At 37.8% G+C, this 15,746-nt stretch overlaps 1 protein-coding gene across 1 annotated transcript in view; it reads left to right on the forward strand.

Annotated features, from left to right (window-relative positions):
* The window catches only part of LOC127941595 (sarcoplasmic/endoplasmic reticulum calcium ATPase 2), a 30,459-nt gene extending 16,984 nt beyond the window's left edge, over window positions 1–13,475 (forward strand). Inside the window, exons 6-20 of the mRNA XM_052536804.1 lie at window positions 2,172–2,252; window positions 2,955–3,040; window positions 3,407–3,871; window positions 6,091–6,179; window positions 6,268–6,370; window positions 6,741–6,872; window positions 7,033–7,152; window positions 7,290–7,508; window positions 7,591–7,926; window positions 8,567–8,787; window positions 9,242–9,444; window positions 9,578–9,663; window positions 9,754–9,887; window positions 11,716–11,833; window positions 12,036–13,475. Of these exons, the coding sequence (XP_052392764.1) occupies window positions 2,172–2,252; window positions 2,955–3,040; window positions 3,407–3,871; window positions 6,091–6,179; window positions 6,268–6,370; window positions 6,741–6,872; window positions 7,033–7,152; window positions 7,290–7,508; window positions 7,591–7,926; window positions 8,567–8,787; window positions 9,242–9,444; window positions 9,578–9,663; window positions 9,754–9,887; window positions 11,716–11,833; window positions 12,036–12,305 (2,663 nt within the window). The 3' untranslated portion in view covers window positions 12,306–13,475. The remainder of the gene's footprint in view (window positions 1–2,171; window positions 2,253–2,954; window positions 3,041–3,406; window positions 3,872–6,090; window positions 6,180–6,267; window positions 6,371–6,740; window positions 6,873–7,032; window positions 7,153–7,289; window positions 7,509–7,590; window positions 7,927–8,566; window positions 8,788–9,241; window positions 9,445–9,577; window positions 9,664–9,753; window positions 9,888–11,715; window positions 11,834–12,035) is intronic.
* Window positions 13,476–15,746: the final 2,271 nt, after the last annotated feature.

The raw sequence follows: 15,746 nt of genomic DNA on the forward strand, positions 1-15,746 counted from the left end.
AACTTTGCTTACTAACATGTTTGTTAGTGGTCAAGATGTCCCTTAGGTTTTCTAAAAAAAATATGAGCTAATGTCAACTAGGGTTGTATGCTCGCTTAAGTATTTCACAGTACAGGCGCTTTTGTCTTGATCATCCAAAGAAGAATATCTTTGGCACAAATTTTTTTTGTAGTTAAAACCACACGTGGAGTTAAAACCACATGCTGCAAGCATTATCACGACTTAAATGAGGATATGCTGTTTCTCAGGAAGAGGAAGTAGTTGAAGGGTTTTTTTAAGTCATTGAGGAGCGTTTGACAGTTTGTTTCCAACCTTTCATTAGCAGCAAAAATGATACAACCACTTGCTCTGTTAGCTTTTTATCTTGGTTGTTTTGATTCAGTGATTAGTGACCTTTTTTTTTTATTTTATTTTTTTTATTTTTTTTGTGTGTGTGTTTTGGGTTGGTATTTGTCTATCTGAGCACCGTTAGATTAAATCACCTAGGGATCAATAAGAAAACTCTAAGCTTCATAGTATAGCAGGCCTTTGACAATGTTTTTGAGCATTCTTTTAATTAAAATGCCTGAGGCTTGTGCAATTATTATTTTTTTTTTTACTTTCTAACTCATTGCCATTAACTAGTGTCATTAAAATAACATTAAACAGTCCCAAAAAGATTTTTCTACAATCTATTCTTATAAGACTTTCTCTCCTTGTCTAACTTAAGTAGGTTACCTTGTTACATGACCTTTTTCTAACTTGAGGTATATATCGGGATTATGTTCCACATTCTTTGGTTTAGTTTAGGGGCATTTTAAATGTGTATTTTTATAAATGGGATCATAGAAACGTTATTTTTGAAATCCGGAGTTCTCTTAGAGCAGCACTGAGTGCACTTCACTGTCTAAGTGTGTGGTTAATAAATCTATTAAAGCATGTTCAGTGGCAATAGATCTAATTTATTGCACAAAATGTGCTGTTTATGTCAACTATATATATAGTTTGTAAGTATTTTAAAGCCCTCTACGTTCTATGGACAAATAGTTTAATCTCAAACTAAATCGTTTTACATTGAGTGTTAGCTTGACTGTGCACCATAGTTCATATCAAAATAGCTTTTCCATTTTTGGACCTGTTAGTTGTTGGTCTGATACCACCCATCATGCCACCCGTCACTTGGATGTTGGTGAAACCTTAGTCCAGAAAAGGCAAAGCTTCCAGGACCATATTATTTAACATTCTTTTCACCTAGAACATCTTGTGAAAGGATGCTTCGTCATTGCCTGCCCTTTAATAAACTCGATTTACATGTCAAGCAGCAAGTTCAAACAGACGCCATCTCAAATTACTAATAAACGTCAAGTATTTTAGCCAGCTCAAGTATCAGTCACCTAAGTCATTAAGAGATTTGTTTGGAAAAGATTAAGGTATTTACATTTGCTCTTTTCCTAGTAGCAATTACTAAACCCCCCCTCTGTTTGTGGAAAGAGTGAAGTGGAGTCTATTTTTGTCCAAGTAAAACAAGAAAGTTTCAAAGCTTTTGACACTGTTCATTAACCTCTTCAGTGTAGGTCTTGTCCAGAAAAACGTTGTTGGAGGCTTTTCTCTAGTGTGTGCGCCAAATAAAATTTCTCTGTTGATCTGCAGATTCACAACAAAATCTGTAGATGCTGAGATTGTCCTACTATGTGACTGGATGAGATGAAGGATTGCCGTAATTCTTGTGATATTTTGTTTGGTAAAGCTTGCTTGAGAACTTAGGAAGTGCACCTTAAAAGGTTTTTTGGGGGAATAAAACTTGACCCAACCACACCCCATGATAACATGGTTTGTAATGTTTTCTTTTTAGATGAGTGATGGATTTTTGGCCTTCATTTCATCCTTTGAAAGCACAATCCATTATCGTCAATTGCCAAGCCATTAGGTGTAAATCCGATACTTGAGATTGAGACTTGAGGAGTTGCTTTCTTGGTGGTTCATGGTTTCGACTTGACACTGTGCCTTTCATTTGAAAGTGTAGTAGCACCTTTGCTTTGTAGGGGCACCTTTACCTTTCTTCTAAAGTGTTTTGGCTCTTATTGGGGTTTGATATGCTCTTATAAATTTGGAACGGCATGATGGTGTTATTTTTGTTGGCTTCAAGCACTGGATTTATCTCTATCTAACAGCATGTTTTCGTTTCCCTTTAGTGGGTGACAAAGTTCCTGCTGACATTCGCTTGACTTCAATCAAGTCAACGACGCTGAGGGTGGACCAGTCCATTCTAACAGGTGAGAACAATGGCTTTACTAATTCAAGTTGACTTTTTAACTATCACACAGGTGAAATTACTTAGGACACTGCAGTGTTTTATCGATTCAACAAATTCCATGTAGCATAAAATAAATTATTATTTTTTGCAGCCTTCAAAATGGTCTGTTCATGGAAGGCAGCAGAGATATTTAGTCTATTTTTTATATTTGTATAATTCTACAATATCGTTTTATCTCATCACAAAACTGTGTTTAAATCGAATTTCTGTTCCATTGAACAGCGGTGCAGGAAACATTGCCACAGTACGCCACCTTATAAAGTCAATTCTGTAGTTTATATGAGGTGGAAAAATATAGCCTTTTTTTCTGAGAAGATTCAGTGCTTATTTTAAAGGGAGATCAGCTGTGCTCAGTCTCTGCAGTCTTCAGTTAATGGGGAAAGACTGAAAGGAAGTGCTCTTGTAGGAGGCAGGTCTAGCATCACTGCCTTAATTGGTAACGGTCTGTTCGTCTTCTCCACGTCTGTCTTTTTTTGTTGGGATTCTTTGCCCTCCTGACCAGTACTGAACCGTTTAATCAATTACGCAAATGCCCATCAAGGACTTTAATTTTGGCACCCGACTGATGAACTAAATGTATCTACATGTATTACTATAAGCTTAGAAAGCAGACAAGTAGTGTCAGAGTTTTGATTTCACTAACTTATCTGTATCTTCACAGGAGAATCTGTGTCAGTAATCAAGCACACAGACCCTGTCCCTGACCCTCGAGCTGTGAACCAGGACAAGAAGAACATGCTCTTCTCTGTAAGTCAGGCCTCTGATGACTGCTGTCATCTTATTATTTGTGGTACCTGATAATGCAGAACTTATTATTAGTTGTGCTTATATTTAGTGTTAGATTTTTTTTTCTCCTCAACTTCAAGTACAGTAGTGTTCAAAAGTTTCTTTTGGATAATCTAAATGTAAATATAAAGCAAACAAGCTGTGAAATATCCAATATTGGCTGATTCCAATTAAAAAACTAATATATTGTGCATTTTTGTTTGCATGGTTCAGGACTACTTTTGTTTCTAGAAAACATTTAGTAGAAATTAGATATAAGATTGCTTATATTGAATATGGTTATAATTTATAGCTTTAGAAAACTCACCCTTGACTTCATGTTAACAGGGTACCAACATTGCTGCAGGCAAAGCAGTGGGTGTAGTGATCGCGACGGGTGTGCACACCGAGATCGGCAAAATCCGTGATGAGATGGTATCCACGGAGCAGGAGCGCACGCCGCTGCAGCAGAAACTGGATGAGTTCGGCCAGCAGCTGTCTAAGGTGATCTCACTCATCTGCATCGCCGTGTGGATCATCAACATCGGACACTTCAACGATCCCGTTCACGGTGGCTCGTGGATCCGTGGGGCTGTGTACTACTTCAAGATCGCTGTCGCATTGGCTGTGGCCGCCATCCCCGAAGGCCTGCCTGCCGTCATCACCACCTGCCTTGCTCTGGGGACCCGTCGCATGGCTAAGAAGAACGCCATCGTACGCTCTCTGCCCTCAGTGGAGACCCTCGGGTGCACCTCCGTCATCTGCTCAGACAAGACCGGCACCCTGACCACCAACCAGATGTCCGTTTGCAGGGTGAGAATGCTGGGAATATTGTAGCCAATGGAAGTGAACTTTGATGAGCCGCTTCGGGGCTCATCAAAGAGGAAAAAATTACTTACAACCCCTAGCTATTACTATTCTGTTTAGCCCATAATTTCAACGCTTGGCAACAGTGAGTCTGTTGTTGTTTAGAAATTTGCAGGCTGGGGTTCAGCCAAGAACCAAGAGCAATATTACTGCAGACAATTGGCTGAATAAAAAAAAAAGAAAGAAACGTGATTTAGCATTAATCTTACACTGGCTTCAAACTAAAGTTGTGGGAAAACTGTTCAACTGCATTTTTGATATTGGCATGATTAATTTAGCTTCATCTTTACGCTCCTCGTGACCTTGTGTTGGACCACCCCAGGTTGCACATGGATTTCCTTTAATGTTGTTTTCCTCTTTGACAGGATTCGTTTCAAAGGACAACATGGTTTATTTCTTTTTTCTCCTCCCAACTTTCAGTTCTTCTCTCTTTCTTCTTTCCCACCTTTACTGTGAGAGCTGATTAGTATGCGGTATTCAGTAACTTGCAGTAGTGTTGCGTAACTGACCTTGTGTGTGTGAGATCTGTCTGTGATCCACAGCAGAAGGTATAGGATGCTGATTTCAATCTGTTTTCTGCCTGTATAGAGGTTGATGTTAATACCAGGCTTGTTTTTATTTTTAATAGAGATGATTTCAAATAATATAATGCTTGATTTATTATATAAATGCTCAGGATGTGGCTAAACCAAGATAATTTTTCCCCTAAATGTCCCGTTTGCCTATATGGGAAAGGGTGTTTCTAAAATTAGCAGCGTTTCAACAGAGGGGAATGTAATCTTGTTAACCCTAAGTATTAAACTTGTACTTGTATTAAACATGCAAGTTGTCCTTACACCGTTTTCCCCTGCAGACACATGATACTTCTAATCTTGCATCTTACTGAGGTGCCATTGCTTTTCTAAGAGATCATATGTACTGGTCGACCGGTTTTTTTTTTTTTTTTTTTTTTTTTTTTTAATTAATGTTGAGAGCGAGGTGGCTGATATATACAACATACATTTAATTTGAAAGATAACACATGCTGCAAAGAAATTAGTTTATTTTACAAAAAACTAAAGAATTGAAAATTAAACATACATTTTGACTTTAGATGGAAATAAATATATATATATATAAAAAAGTAAACACTGTAAGGAACCGTGCACGATTTCAGTACTGTCAGAATTACAGTTCTAGTTCAGCCAAGCAGAAAGATTTTGGACAATAATAATAATAATATTAATAATAATAATAATAATAAAATTAATAATGCAAAGTATTGGCCGATACATCGGCCTTGGTAGAATGTAAAATGTGGTTAAAAGCCACAGAAATGTTTGATTTGTTAGTGAACTGTTCTTTTGAGTCTGTTCCTTTCAGTGTTCCTTTCAGTGAATCATTAAAACCTGTTCTGGTTTCAAAATGGTTTGAATGATTCATTAGTGACTCGTTCTTTTCTAGTGAAATTATCTTTCCTCAAATGAGTGCATAGGTCATGTAAATATCAAGAAAATTTACTTCTTTTTTTTTTTTTAAGTGCATGGAAACATGCTAAAAACCACATGCCAAAGTCATGATAAACACAACATTTAAGCATCATATCAGCATGTTTTGCCAACCAAGCACCTCACAAGAAATGTTAACTAGTTGATTTCATTTTTCTATCATGTTTTTCAATTTCTTGCTACAGCTTATATCAGTTTATGTTTGAGTTAATTTTCTAATCATGCCTTGTTTTTTCGCACTGCCCAGCGCCTTCGAGATTAAAGCCTGTCTCGCTCTCTCTTCCCAACACACGCGTCTGTCTCCATCTTTTCAACTGGTGTCCACTGGGTTTTAGCACTACAGCAGGAACGCTGTTCCACTTTATCATCCCACTCGCTCTCATCTCTTTTATTCTCTTCTCTTTCTTGACAAATCTGGGGGCTCTGATTGTCTTCTATGCTTAAAAAATCCTTAATGCTCATTTGCTTGTTTCAGGAATTTTGGAGGGGTTTTAAAGCCCCTTTGAACTTAGGTTAAGTGAGCGTCATAAAGTGTTTACATTCCTTGTATATCCAGGTCAGATGGAGTAGTGATGTTTTCATGAAATGCTGTCAAACATCAGACATGTTCTGTAGCGGATTGTTCTGCCACCTGCTGGTGGACAATTTGTTTGATTCATATTTTTGTTGTTGTTGCAGATGTTCATTGTTGATCAGGCAAATGGAAGCAGTTGCTCTCTCAAAGAGTTTTCCATTACTGGCTCCACATATGCCCCTGATGGACAAGTGTGAGTTTGCTGGCCAACGTGCGCACTGACATCTCAAACTGCATGAGACACCTCTGTTGATCATCCTCTTTCCTCTCTCTTGCTCCAGGTTTAGTGAGGGTAAACCAGTAAAATGCTCCCAGTATGATGCTCTGGTTGAACTGGCCACTATCTGTGCTCTGTGCAATGACTCGTCTCTGGATTACAATGAGGTTTGTAATTTAAAATGTTCTGGTAAATGCAGTGTCCCAGTTCAGCTGAAATGCACAATATAGTAACAGCTAGTATTGGCCATTATTGTTAATTTACATTTTCTGTCAACCAGTGGTCACTATTAATGTATTAATCCTGTTAACAATTCTCAAAGGTCTATTTTCATGCAGCGCGTTGTAATCTTGTGATCACTTGATTTAGTTTTTAAAATTTTATTGTCCACATGAATTTTGTTAAATATTTTATAGAATCTTTTTGTACTAATCATATAATTAAATATTTGGTTTTAATGGAATTAATCCTATTAATAGCAGTATATAGTGCTTGCATGTTTTGAAAATGTTTCTAAAGTGTTTCTTTCTATGTCAGGCCAAAGGTGTGTACGAGAAGGTGGGTGAAGCCACAGAGACTGCCCTCACATGCCTGGTGGAGAAAATGAATGTGTTTGACACACAACTGAAGGGCCTTTCCAAAGTTGAGAGGGCGAACGCTTGCAACTCGGTAGGTCAGACATTTCCAACCGCAGAATTTGAGTTGGTTGCAACCCTAGTGGTTTATGTGGTGGTTGAAGGCCACATTTATTTCCAACATTTATTCATTATGATTTCTAGTGTTTAATGTAATGGAAGCTCTCATATCTGATTAATTTGTTGGATCTCAGGTTATCAAGCAGCTGATGAAGAAGGAATTCACTCTGGAGTTCTCTCGAGACAGGAAGTCCATGTCAGTCTATTGCACTCCCAACAAAGCTCACTCCTCCATTGGCAAGATGTTTGTTAAGGTAGCATCACACTTTTCAAGGAAGACTTTAGCACTCCAGTGTTTCATTTATCAGTTCCACGCAGTACTGCTTTATGTTTGAAATGTGATGCGGTACAACAAAGTGCCTGCAGCTTCCTTAAACTCCGATATTTGCAGGGTGCTCCAGAGGGAGTGATTGACAGATGCACACACATTCGTGTAGGAGGGAATAAGGTTTCACTGACAGCAGCCATGAAAGAGAAGATCTTGTCTGTGATCCGAGAGTATGGCACAGGACGTGACACACTGCGCTGTCTGGCTCTGGCCACCCGCGACAACCCATTGAGTAAAGAGAGTATGGCACTGGAGGACTCAAACAAATTCATTGAGTATGAGGTGAGAAGGGCATTGCCATAACAAGGCTAATTTCGAAGTAATTCATTATAAATATTTATTAATAGTCTGTTTATTCTTTTAGACGGACCTTACCTTCGTGGGATGTGTGGGCATGCTAGATCCACCCAGAGCTGAGGTGGCAGCTTCCATCAAACTGTGTCGTCAAGCAGGCATCCGAGTCATCATGATTACCGGCGACAACAAGGGCACGGCCGTCGCCATCTGCAGGCGCATTGGAATCTTTGGAGACGATGACGATGTGTCGAGTATGGCCTACACTGGTCGAGAGTTTGACGATCTGTCTGCTGTGACCCAGCGCGAGGCGGTGCTCTCTGCCCGTTGCTTTGCCCGTGTCGAGCCATCTCACAAATCCAAGATTGTGGAGTATCTGCAGTCCTACGATGAGATCACTGCCATGGTAAACGAGAATCCAGTGAAATCATAACATGTACTCCTGGAATGATTTTATATGTAGCCTACTAAGGATTTTTGAATGTTTTTACAAATGTTTTGCATTCTCCAAAGCATGTATTTGATAAAAAAAAAAAGTAAATATTCCAGTTAAAAATTTATATTTTAATATATTTTCAAATTATTATTATATTATTTATTCCTTTGATGGAAAGCTGAGTTTTGTGCATCATTACTCCAGTCTTCAGTGTCACATGATCCTTCAGAAATCATTCTAATATGCTGATTTGGTGCACAAGAAACCTTCTTATCAATTTTAAAAACAGTTGTGCTGCTAACAGTCATAATTTTCTTTTAGACTTCTTTAATCAATAGAAAGTTAAGTGATATTTAGTTGAAATAATAAAAATCTTCTAAATTTATAATTATTTTTATCGTTAATTTATAACTTAACATTATACATGTCTTTAGTTTGACTTGATCAATTTAATGTCTACTTGCTATAAAAATTCATAAAATAATTAAACTTTTCAACAGTAGTGTATAATTGTATAAAATGTTAATTCTATATTAAATGACTGCTATATTCTTCTAGTTTGTTGATGCTGTTAGATTCATTCTCTGCCACCCTGTGTTCATTCCCGCAGACTGGAGATGGTGTGAATGATGCACCTGCTCTGAAAAAGTCTGAAATTGGCATTGCTATGGGGTCCGGCACAGCCGTGGCTAAGACTGCCTCTGAGATGGTCCTTGCTGATGATAACTTTTCCACCATTGTGGCCGCTGTGGAAGAGGGTCGAGCCATTTACAACAACATGAAACAATTCATCCGCTACCTCATTTCCTCAAATGTTGGCGAGGTGGTCTGGTAAGGATCTTAACCTTTTGCTAACATTTCAGAAACGTGTTCTGTGATTTCATTGGCACGTCCACACTAAACTCTCGACTCTCATATAAAATTGGTCTTTAAATCCATTTTACTTGTAGACGTAATCTGATATATTTACACTATTGTTACAAATCATGAGGTGAGATTTTTATAAATGTTTTTGAAATTAGTTTCTTTTGTACCTCAAGGCTGCATTTAGTGTTCTTCTGTGTTAAACAGGGTTTTCAATGAGAAGATCCTGGTTGTTACATACCAGAGTGGTTATTATATAAAATGCACCAGGATGGCTCAATTTAGTCTCCATTCTAAAAGTCATACTATATAAATGACAACAGTGAAATTTATGCCTTGAGCAAACTCATAACGCTGCCAAGGTCTTTTTGAGATATTTCCAGTTGTTATCTAATCACAAAATGCGTGTTCTCTCTGGCAGTATTTTCTTGACGGCGGCTCTGGGTTTTCCCGAGGCTCTGATTCCAGTTCAGCTTCTGTGGGTGAATCTGGTGACAGACGGTCTGCCTGCGACCGCGCTGGGCTTCAATCCACCTGACCTGGACATCATGAGCAAACCCCCTCGCAATGCCAGAGAACCCCTCATCTCTGGATGGCTCTTCTTCAGATACCTGGCCATTGGCTGTGAGTGCACCACCTTTATTTATTAATTTATTTTTATTTAGCTTTCATTTTTTTTATTTACCTTTTTACTTTAGTGTTTTTTTTGGTTAAAGAAAGTGAGAATGAACACATTGTTCTCCATGTCACCCTGTAGGTTATGTGGGTGCTGCTACTGTAGGAGCTGCTGCATGGTGGTTCATTGCTGCTGAAGACGGACCCAGAGTCACTGTCTATCATCTGGTTAGAAACTCCCCTTAGATTTTTTTACGATCTCAAACAAATGCATTCTAATGTTTGCATTCACTTCTAAATTGTTTTTTTTATCCCCAGAGTCACTTCCTTCAGTGTGCACCAGACAACCCTGAGTTTGAGGGGCTGAACTGTGAAGTGTTTGAGTCTCCCTATCCCATGACCATGGCTCTGTCTGTACTAGTCACCATTGAGATGTGCAACGCCCTCAACAGGTCAGTATCAGTAATGCACTGCAAAATAGGAACTAAATTAAATATAAATTAACACCCCATTTATATCTGCTTTTAAGATCTATCCGATCACAAAAAGTGAAACAAAGCTGTATACACCTGGAAGTAACTTTTGTAACAATGTGGTCAGATTTTGTGAGATTTGTGAGTTTTTTTTTTTTGTGACCGCATAAATTACTTTTTTTTTTCCATAAACAATATTGATAAAACACTTTGTTCATTTATATAGCGCTTTTCAAATTATATTATTTTAAAGCAGCTTTACAGAAAACGCTTTTTTAAATGTTATAATTAGTAAGTAATCTATTATCTGATACATGTGTATCAAATAATTTAAAGGGGGGGTGAAATGCTATTTCATGCATACTGAGTTTTTTACACTGTCCATGTTTAGCATGGGAATCCAACTCTTTAACAAAGTTTCAAAATTTAAGTTGTACGTTTGAAGGAGTATTTTTGTTCCCAAAATACTCCTTCCGGTTTGTCCCAAGTTTCGGAAAGTTTTTTTCGAGTATGGCTCTGTGTGACGTTAGATGGAGCGGAATTTCCTTATATGGGTCCTAAGGCACTTCTGCCGGAAGAGCGCGCGCTCCCGTATAGAAGAGCACTGAGAGCACAGACATTCACTGATCAGAGAGTGAGAGCGTCGCGAAAAGTCACAAAAGAAGTGTGTTTTTGGTTGCCAGGGCAAGACAACCCTGCACAGATTACCAAAAAAAAACAGCATTAAGGGACCAGTGGATGGAGTTTATTTTTACAGAGCATCAACGGAGTTGTGCAAGTGTTTTTGTTTTATCCCTGCATTTCGAAGATGCTTGTTCACAAGGCCAAGTTTGACGACTGATTTGCGTATCATTTATTTCTTAAGGATGATGCAATCCCAAGGAAAAAGGGTCACGATCGTGTGTTGGAACCACTGATCTATATATATATAACTATTCTATTATATAGATATCTATATTATAGATCAGTGGTTGGAACCGCAGGCGGTGAGTAAAACTGCTTCAAATATCTCTGCCTCCTTGTTAGTGCGTCCGCCTCCCATGCCAGAGACCCTGGTTCGAGCCCCGTTCGGAGCGAGTCGTTGCTGCTGCTGCTTTCGTTCAGTTTCAGCTTCTGGATCATAAATAAACGGCTGAATCTGACTGTAAACTATGGTTTGTTTTGGATGATGGGTTTTCCCTCACGGTAATGTCACAGCTTCCACATGCTCTCAACGCAAAAGCCTATTCGCGCTCGTGATTCTTTAGCTCCGCCCACACATCACGCCTCCAGCCGGTCGTGTTTTTCCGGGAAAAATCGGTACAGACTATCTTTCTCTTATGAATATAATAAAACTAAAGACTTTTTGGAGTTATGAAGGATGCAGTACTACTCTATATGTACTCAAGATTAACAGGATATTGAGTGAAAACGAGCATTTCACCCCCCCTTTAAGGATGAAGGATAATATTTGACAGTTTTGTTAGTTTAATTTGATCAAATTTGACAAACATTTGTTACAATAAAAGATTCAATGAATAATGTTTTTTAGAGGACACGCATTACTTTTAAAGCAATGTTCTATGTGTTTGTCCCTGTCAAATAAACATTAAATAAAAAAATAAAAAAATAAGAGTTATCCTCTGGCCAGACGAAACCAGCGTAGTATGGTTTAATTCCAGGCTGCAATGCAAGTCAGATTGGTTCAGGTGGTCTTGTCTTGTATAGGAGCTGAAATGGATTTTAATACCAGATGTGAATGGCATAAGTGTTGGATAATAAAAATATGCAAACGGTCTCTTAGTTTCACAATGTAATCTTGTTGTAGTGTTTCTGAGAACCAGTCTCTGCTTCGCATGCCCCCCTGGGAGAACGTGTGGCTGCTAGGGGCCATCTGCCTCTCAATGTCCCTCCACTTCCTTATCCTTTATGTGGAACCCCTGCCGGTAAGATCAGTTTTAATCAATAAGATGATCAGTTTCTATGTATTTGTTCTTTTATTTAGTTTTTTTTTTTTTTTGCGATTATTTTAAATTCCAATTTTTTATCTTTTTACAGTTGTATTGAAAAATATATTCATATTGTTTTGCAATGAATCTTAGTTTAGTAACTTTTCCATTTATTCCTTACACTGCATCTTCTCTACAGATGATCTTCCAGATCACCCCACTGAATGTGACCCAGTGGCTTATGGTGTTGAAGTTTTCCCTGCCAGTCATCTTGCTGGACGAAGTGCTCAAGTTTGTGGCCAGACACTACCTGGACAAGCCCAAAGACCTGGACGGTCCCAAGAGCATGGCCTGCTCTCTCAGCACCTGCACAGAGGGCATTTCCTGGCCCTTCGTGGCTCTCTCACTCCCCTTGGTGCTGTGGATCTACAGCACTGACACTAACTTGGCCAAAATGTTCTGGTCTTGACTTAAATGAGCACAGATGTGTGAAGCTAGTGTGCACGCGTGTCTGTTTGTATGGCTGTGCGTTTAAAGTGTGCCTCCGCTACAGAAATTGTGTACGAGAAGGACCGGAATAACACAAAAATAACCATGATCTAGAAATATAACCTTTTTTTTTAACTGTCTGTTGGGGATTGAGGAGACCATACAGACCTGAAGTCTTCAAGTATTAGTGGCCATTAATAATCTTTTTGGACTTCTTGTTGGTTTCTTTTTGTTATTGCATTTTAATTAATCATGTGTGTCATGTCTCATTTCAAACTAGTATCACTTATGAATCCAATTAGATTTTGCCCCAAATCATGTTCAAATGGCTAAATGGAAAAAGTGCTTATGTATAGACATTTAACACTATTTGATGCAGTTGTTCAGTTGTTATTATTTGTTCAATTTGCTAACAGAGAGCAGAGTGGGTAGGGTAGAAAAAAAAAGAGAGGGAGAACAAGACAGAACTGTTAACTAATGTTTACCTTTATGTCTTCGGTTTGAACATCACTCAGAGCCAATAGACAAGCATGGTGTTTCAAAGCAGCATGAGGAAGAGAGTGTGGGACTGAATGTTTGAATGCTTCACGGTCAAATCCTTAGATGAAAGCTGCATGTTCTGTATTTTGCATGCATTTTGTGTGGTTTTTCACTTATGATTTGTACCTGTGTGTCTTTTACTATGTGTAATAACTTCCATATGTATGGGTATACATTGTGGTTCCACTATTACCTGACACTTTTGATTAGTAAAGCCAGTTTTTCTGCTCTAGGCAGAGTACAGCTACCTCAGGACTGTCGGATTAGACTCTCTCTGGTTGCCCCCCCCCCCCCCACTTAGCAGATAAACGACTCCGATACCTTTGGCCCTAACAAATCTGTTTTAAGTTCTTTCTTTTTCACTGTATTTTTTTAATTGAATGAAGTTGCATTAATTTAGGTGTTTTTGGGGATGGGGGGGGGGGGTGGATAAAAGCTGTAAATGTTTGGTGGGTTAAGGTCCGAGACAAAGGAGTAGAACATTTTACCAACAAAGGTTTAGGTGTTGCATTCAAAACATGAATTTTACACTGCAAAACCAAAATGTTTCATGCTATCTTTTTTTTTTCTACTTTTAAGAAAATACACTCATGAACCATTTGAATTCAAATGCGTGTCTTCATTTTACAAGCTGGTCTGTTCCTGTAATGCAGCACGGCAAGTCTTAGGAGCAAATATACTTGAATAAATGGACTTAATGTAAAGAGATTTAGTCACGTAAATGATCACAAGATTGACAGCTGGGAGGGGCTTCCTGTTTGGTCCTCACCAGCCAGTCTGGTAGTGGCCTGTATATTTGTACACATGCAGCACAAACCCAAACTGTTAAAAGTAAAAAAAAAAAAAAAATTTTTCGAGCTTTCTATCATTTAGTTGTCCATTGCATCATACTAATTTTTGCTTGCTAAAATGGATGCATGTGCTTGACTATGCTTGGTGTGGAACTGTTTTTTTTCTAACAATCATAAACATTCCCTTAAAGTTAGTCTTACTGACATTGTCGCTACACATTTCTCCACTCCTTTTTTTTTACGACTATCCCAAAGCCTCAAGTTTTCTGACAATGGACCAACCCTGCTAACATGTAAATCTGCTAAAATCCCACTACGACTACTGTGGCTGTTTATAGCTGCATTAACACATGCCCATATTAGCTTGAATGCATTCCACTCTTCTATTCCAATGCAATATATGCTGTTTTTAAGAAATCTATAATATATTGTAAAGACTTGGTAAATTACGTGTGTGATTGTTTTCTTTGCCCAATCTTGTCTCCGAATGAAATGAATACAGCATTAGTTTTTATTAGAATGGTCCGTACACTGTGTTCTGACTTGCTCAGGAACTGAACATGGATGTTGGCATAAATGACTCGAATGAAAACACTCTTGCCATTAGAAATATGTTGCAGTCTTTTCTTTTTCTAGTAAATGTTGACTTTTATATAAACGATCACACAAGTATTTTCCCCATTGTTATACTTGCTGATATGCTAAATATTTATTTAATAGTGCACTTTAGCGTTTGCATTTTATTCCAAAATATTCAAAAACACCTTTTTTTGGGGCAGTTTTTGTTTCTGCCTCTGCTTTTGTTGGGAAACCTCAGGCTTCTGTGTTGTGCATGTCTGTTTTGAGTGGCTTTATTTGACTGAATATCAGAACTTGCATGTTGAATGTGCAGTTCAGAGAAAATAGCCACCATTGCACTGCCAGATCACATGTAATAATGGACTCCATAATAAAAAAAAACTACATTATAATGAATAAATGACCGAGAAATAAGAGTAATATGTGTGTAAGGAAGCAAGCAGTATCAGCATCATCTTCTACCCTTCATGACAATGTTTACATTGCCTAATGCTGACGCAAGGAGAGTTTGCTGCATTTTTTTTTTTTTTTGTCAACTGTCATAGTTTTATATACATATATTATATAGTAAAATGCATGCTTTCAGTTGTAATTAGCCAAATAATTTTATTTATATTTATATAGCAACTTGCTGTGTACATTGCTACTTAATGGTATATGATTCAACACATCATTTTACAAATAAATTCTTTAGTTAATTTACCAATGCTGACGTTCATGCTTTGTGTCTCTGTATGTATATTTGTTAGGAAAAGCCATTTAATAAATGTAGATATACCTCCGATCAAGAAGTAGGATATTCTTTTGCTATTCAGTCTATTACCTGAATCAGTGTTATTGAATGCGGCCAGTATGCGCTTCTTGTTCTTGGCTTTAAAATCAACATGGGAGCCATGAGTTAATTAATTAAATTGCCATTAAAACAATAAGAACATGTTTGTTGAAGGTATTTTATTTAAGCATAGAGATGTCTTAAACTGTCTTTACGGTTGTAATGTCTAATATTGAACACTTGAAGGCGACAGAGTCCAATTTTGGCGCTAAAACACGGTCCAATTACAATGACATCATCTTAATTCACAAATAAACACAGCTGCATCTTTTATGTAACCAGTGACCAAAATCTGTTAAATTGACAATAGCATAAATGAATGTACATTTCAGTTCATTGTCTTTACTTATCAACACACAAAAGTGAAGAAACGAAAGGTTTTATTTTTGCAAATGGTTATTGCACATATTGTTAGATTATGTAAAAAAAAAAAATTAATGCATTATTTGTTCTACAATATTGTGTGTTCTTTCTCTCACAGTAAAAAAAGTCTGCATTAGCGTTTAAACGCGACTCAATGTCAACAAAAACAGACTGCATTTCCCCTAACACAAGTAACCACATTTTTTTATATATTTAAAACACGCCACGCTTACTACAAGTTCCCTGACCTATGCGGCGAAGCACCCTGTCGCTTTAAATCGAACCCATGCTGGGTGAGCTGTCAATCATGTATCTT

Source organism: Carassius gibelio, chromosome A21, assembly GCF_023724105.1.
Source record: "Carassius gibelio isolate Cgi1373 ecotype wild population from Czech Republic chromosome A21, carGib1.2-hapl.c, whole genome shotgun sequence".
Taxonomy (NCBI): Eukaryota; Metazoa; Chordata; class Actinopteri; order Cypriniformes; family Cyprinidae; genus Carassius; species Carassius gibelio.